Source organism: Danio rerio, chromosome 15, assembly GCF_052040795.2.
Source record: "Danio rerio strain M-AB ecotype USA chromosome 15, GRCz13ab, whole genome shotgun sequence".
Lineage (NCBI taxonomy): Eukaryota > Metazoa > Chordata > Actinopteri > Cypriniformes > Danionidae > Danio > Danio rerio.
In genome coordinates, this window is record NC_141035.1 from 39,554,001 (window position 1) to 39,560,000 (window position 6,000).

The 6,000-nt window shown below is 36.5% G+C and overlaps 1 protein-coding gene across 10 annotated transcripts in view; it reads right to left on the bottom strand.

The window, feature by feature from the left end:
• nphs1 (NPHS1 adhesion molecule, nephrin) overlaps window positions 1–6,000 on the bottom strand; it is a 486,431-nt gene that overhangs the window by 99,402 nt on the left and 381,029 nt on the right. For all 10 annotated transcript variants that reach the window (XR_015508789.1, XM_087283293.1, XM_087283292.1 and 7 more), the window contains 1 exon segment: window positions 4,280–4,361. Coding sequence is in view for 9 of the 10 variants with exons in the window: in XM_087283293.1 (XP_087139419.1) it covers window positions 4,280–4,361 (82 nt within the window). In the remaining variant the exon portion in view is untranslated.

The window sequence follows — 6,000 nt, forward strand, 5'->3', positions numbered from 1 at the left end:
CCACACAGAAATGCCAACTGGCCCAGCCGGACTTGAACCAATGACCTTCTTGCTGCGAAGCAACAGTGCTAACCACTGAGCCGTCTCCAAATGTAATTCTTATTTTAGAATACTTCACTGAAAGTTTCATTGTCATCTCAGATGTCATTCAAACTGGTGTGATTTTCACTCTTCTGTGAAACACACACACGCACCAAAAAAAGAAGACGTTAGGCAGAATGTCCAGGCTGCTCATTTGCATACAATGTAAGTGAATGAATACTGAGGCTGTCAAGATCAAAAAGAGAAAAGCGACGCTATATTTTAAGCCTACTGTAGTCACGTGACAGCTTCACACGGTGAAAATACTGAAATTTAACTCATTTCACTCAATCTTTTATTCTCATATCTTTCAAATATAAATCACAATTATACACAAGCCTTTTTCATTTGATCTACCATTTACCATGTAATGTTCCTTTTTATAATTAGAAATTACACATTTAAATGAAATTGGATCATATCCAATCTTAACACATACACACACAAGCTTTACCATCACAGGAATAAATTACATTTTATGATTTATATTTAAATAGAAAATATGTATTTATATAAACTCCTACAGCACTAACAACATAATGTGTGATATTTCACATAAATTATTCTTCTGATACTTAAAAAAGACTGAAATATTCATTGAATAACTTTCTGCTGAAAACTTCCCCCCAGTGAGGGTACAGATAAATATGTTTAGAAGTCAACAGAGTCTTCCAGAGAAGTCTTAATGGGACCTCTCACATTTAATAAATATAATATGTTGACATTTTTCAATCACCAATGAGATTTGGAAGCTATATTGGAAAAAGAATCCAGTAGTCTTTGTTTTTTGAGGTTTCATTTAAAAAAATAAAAACATTCAGACTCGGAATCTCATGAAAGTGGATAAATGAATAAAAATAAAAATCTAAACATTTTCGTCAGAAATAGCTTGAATAGCCAAAGGAATTTGGCATTTCCTAAATTTAACTGCACTGAAAAAAAGTTAAACTAGTGTGTTTTTCATTAAAAGTTATTCTTCATATTGTTTATTATTCTGATTTAGTCAAAATCCCTTAAAGCAAAAAATGAACCCCCTAAGAAAAGTCTTAAGGTGCTTTCACATCTGTAGTTCGCTTCATTTGGTCCGCACCGGGGGTAATAAATGATACATTGTTGCATCTTCTGCCGTCTTTGGGCCGTTTTCACACCACACTGCTGGCTTTGGTCCGAACCAGTTGAAACGAACCAAAATGCACTCATCTGACAAAATCCACATCTCTCATTGGAAAGATGTTGTTGAACATAGTTCCTAAACTGCTTATTGATTGGTCAGAATTCACGTGCGGAAAAATACCAATGAACTCCCGCAGGTAAACAAAACCGGCAGACACAAAATGTCGCTTTTAACTATGAAGGGACAACTGCGCTGACAGAATGTATCCCTGCTTTAGACAAACTATACATTTCGAGAATGAAGCACGGCCGCGGCTGGAAAACAGTGTTTAATGCATCGCTCGTCACTTCAGCAGGAGGCGTGAATTATTTTAGCTAAACTGCGACATGGTCATCTTGCGGAAATATTACCAACGATCCATCAGGTAATGATTTCCCCCCTCTCTCTCTCTCTCTCTCTCTCTCTCTGTTGGTAAAGCGCTGTCAACAAATATTTTTCCTCCATAACCCATAATGCACAGCGCATCAGCCTAGGGCAGCTGAATAAGTCCAAAAGGAGCAGTACTTTTTGCGGTTGGACTGTTTTAGTACGAATCATATTCTCACCACAAACTAATCGCTCCAGGGTTAGTTTGAAAGCTTATGAACCTTATTTAGTTCGATTGAATCGCACTAGAGTTCGTTTTTCCTTTTGGTGCAGTTCATTTGGGAAGTCGTGAATGCAGCAATCGTACTCGAGTGCGCACCAAAAGCGGACCAAAAAAGCGTACCGAGACCTGCTTGAAGAGGTGGTCTCGGTACGCTTTTTTGGTCCGCTTTTGGTGCGCACTCAAGTACGATTGCTGCATTCACAACTGCCCAAATGAACCGCACCAAAAGGAAAATCGAACTTTAGTGCGATTCAATCGAACTAAATAAGGCAAGTGTGAAAGCACCCTTAATGGCACATTTCTCACATGTTAATCCAATTCACCTATAGAGCATGTCTTCAGGCTGTGAGTGAAACTGGAGCACCTGGAGAGAACCCACACATACACGAGGAGAACATCCAAACTCCACACAGTAATGCTAACTGGCCCAGCTGGGACTCCAACCAGCGACTTTCTTGCTGTGAAGTGACAGTGCTTACCACTGAGCCACCGTGTTGCACTCTTATTATAATATTACTAATATACAGTACTTCCTAAAATCATAATGAATGGCTATAGACCAATTACCAACCTATGTCACAGTGACGTCACACGGGTCCAGGGTTGCAAAAAACAGGCAGGCTACAATAGGAAAGATGTCGTGTTTTGCGGTAGGATGCCGAATTCGAGTCCAAAAATGGAAAACTTAACTTTTACCATACACAACACACTGCTTTAATACCGACTGCAGATGTCTTTGGCTAAATAGGAGCTGAATGAAGTGAGGAGCTAAATAGAAATGCTGGACTCTGCAGTTCTCATGTCATATCAGGTCAGTTCACGCTATGCTGAATCATACACATCACTCGTTTTTGATTGCAGAAATGATTTCAGCAAAAACAGTTACATGTGGTTAATTAAACTGCTGACACTGAATGCTAAGAATGAAACGTGAAAGTTACGTTGTGTATTAAGGTAAACTTAGTTTTATATTCACACATTCATTCAGTGACAACTTGTGACAAACTCCCTATATTGTTTACCACGACACTTTGAATATTCGGTCTGAAATAACCTGCAAGTGTGACTTGAAAACATCATTAACACTGTTTATTTGACTGTGAACAATGTTGTACTTTGATAGTCATTGGCTGCTGCTAATATGATTTTGCTATTTAGAGTTTGCAAATAATATTTTTATGAAATTAACGTATATTATTAAGGAGAAAGTCTGAATGTGCAAATATAAAACCAACTTTACCTCTATGTGTAGGTTCACATACCCTGCTGTACAGGTGAAGTTCACTGTCAGAATGCAGTCATTTTGCGTGTTGGTGATTAATTACCCAGGCCTTGTATAACGTTAGCTCCGTCTTGTTTCCTTGTCTTTGGCTAGGCGGAATCTCGATGTTTAGCTCTTGAATCTGGTCATCATGGAGCAATATTTATTGCACATGACCACAAAGAACATCATTGTTGGCATCCAAAGACTTGTAGACCTTTAACTTCTCTCTTGTAAAATCACTCGGAGCTTCATTGAGATTGTATATTTCGGGCTGGATGCTCAGTCACTTCGTCTTATCCAATATCCATTAGATGGGTGCTATCGCAAAGGGAGCTGTCAGACGAACGCCGCTCACTTTAACGTTAATTTTGCTAAATCACTGTGCTTGTCACTGGGCGACGAGCTGTTATATTATGCTGTAAGCATTATGTAAATAATATATATAATATGTAAGTAATTTATCTTATTTCTAAGACAACAACAAACTCTGCACCGCATCTGATGTCATTCCCTCGCTGTAAATGCTAGGGCTCCCGGTTGCTTTCTGCCACCTTCTTGCGCGCGCATCCTGAATGTTTACAAACATGGTAATTGGTCTATAGAAACAGCGATTGGAAACAATGCTCCCCTATTCCACTTTCCATCACCATATTTGTGAAATAGACCTGTTGACTGATTGATAGATTTGATAAAAATGTTTTAAATATAGTTAGATCCCCTAAATTACACTTATATGCAACTTAATTCCACTAAACATTGTTTTTTACAAAACAGTGAGAAAATCAAGCAATACAAGCAAATACCCTAAAATTGAAGCTGACAGTCTGCAGTTAAAACACATCTTGTTCGCTTCATTTCAAATTTATTGTGTTAATGTATGTAGCCAAAAATGTTAGACTTTTGTGTATGTCCAAATATTTATGGACTTAACTATATGTAACGATTTCTTACACACAAACTTGTTGGACCAGAGTCGTTAAATACAGCATAATATATATTTGTAAATGTTATACTGTATGCATTTACAAACCTGACTTCAGTTACTATGTACTTTTTTTACAAGAAGAGTTTTCAAGGTCACAACATTGTGTACAACATAAAAATGTAAGTCGTTTAAAGAAACTCATCAGCAAAGAAGCTTCTACGGTTTCATTGTCGAACGCAAACTTACGTGACTTCAGCATGAGTGTTCTGAAGCTTATCCTGCGAGCCTGACATTGTATACGATTCGCTTTCCAGCAGCTCCTCTCCATCTGAAAAAGAAAAAAGAAAACCAGAGGAGAAAAAGAAGAAGAAAAGTTTTCCAGTCAGTAGGCAGCCTCGGGCTACTTCTTGCCAAGAGACGGTGTGACACAAACTTAGTAAATGAATCATGAAGTCTCTTGGTTTGAGTTTACAGCCACTGCTTTGAAAGCTCCCAGAGAGAGTTTTCATCTTTCATCGGTGTTGTGTATCTGCAGTGTAATTCTCTCATAAGAGCCTGCATGGCTTAATGGATGTAATGAAGAGTGGGACTCTTAAGGTAAGACTGCACAGCAGGCAAAAACTGAGATTTTTTGGGGGCTTTTTTTTTTTCGGTCGAAAGTAAAAATAACATCCAAAATGAACAAGTGTTTTCTTAATGTATTTTAGCAGTTTTCAGTGTCACAATCTTTCAGAAACAATTACAATATGATGACTTGGTGCTCTATTATAAACCCTTATTATTGGTACTCAATCATTAACAATTGTTCTTGGTAATAATAAATTTTTCTGCTTCATGGTTTTGTGGAAACTGGTATACATTTTGCGTTTTAGTACTAATTGATAAAAAGAAAGTACAACTTTAATTGAAAAATAGAATTATATATATATATATATATATATATATATATATATATATATATATATATATATATATATATATATATATATATATACACAGTACCAGACAAAAGTCTTGTTGTTGATCCCAGCTGTAAGAGCAACAAATAATAATTTCACTTCTAGTTGATCATTTGGAAAAGTGGCGGTAGATTTTTCCTCTGAATCATCTGTTGATCTGCATCCCAATGATCACAAATGCTGCAAAAGACCTATTGGAAACTGCATGGACCCAAGATTCTCATAGAAATCAGTCAAGTTTGGTGAAGGAAAAATCATGGTTTGGGGTTGTATTCAGTATGGGGGCATACAAGAGATTGGATAACAACATCAACAGCTTGAGGTATCAAGACATTTGTGCTGCCCATTACATAACAAACCACCGGAGAGGACAAATTATTCAGCAGGATAGCGCTCCTTCTCATACTTCAGCCTCCACATCAAAGTTTCTTAAAGCAAAAAAGGTCGGAGTACTCCAGGATTGGCCAGCCCAGTCACCAGTAATGAACATTATTGAGCATGTCTGGTATAAGATGGAGGAGGCATTGAAGATGAATCAAAAGAATCTTGATGAACTCTGGGAGTCCTGCAAGAACTCTTTCTTTGTCATTCCAGATGACTTTATTAATAAGTGATTTGAGTCACTGCAGAGATGTGTGGATGCAGTCCTCAAAGCTCATGGGAGTCATACCTTACTGTTCTAATTAAATAATTAAAAATCAAGGCATGATCATATTTTATTTAGATAAAAAATATGCGTAATCTATAGGCTTTGCCTTTCATATGAGCCTTTCATATGATCAACTAGAAGTCAAGTTATTGTTTGTGAGTGTGTGTGTGTGTGTGTGTGTGTGTATTTGTGTAGATGAAGAGTTCAAATACAAAATACAAAAACTTCTAAGTGTCATATGAAAATTTCTTGTGTATGTATATATATATATATATATATATATATATATATATATATATATATGTATATATGTATATATATATATATATATATATATATATATATATATATATATATAT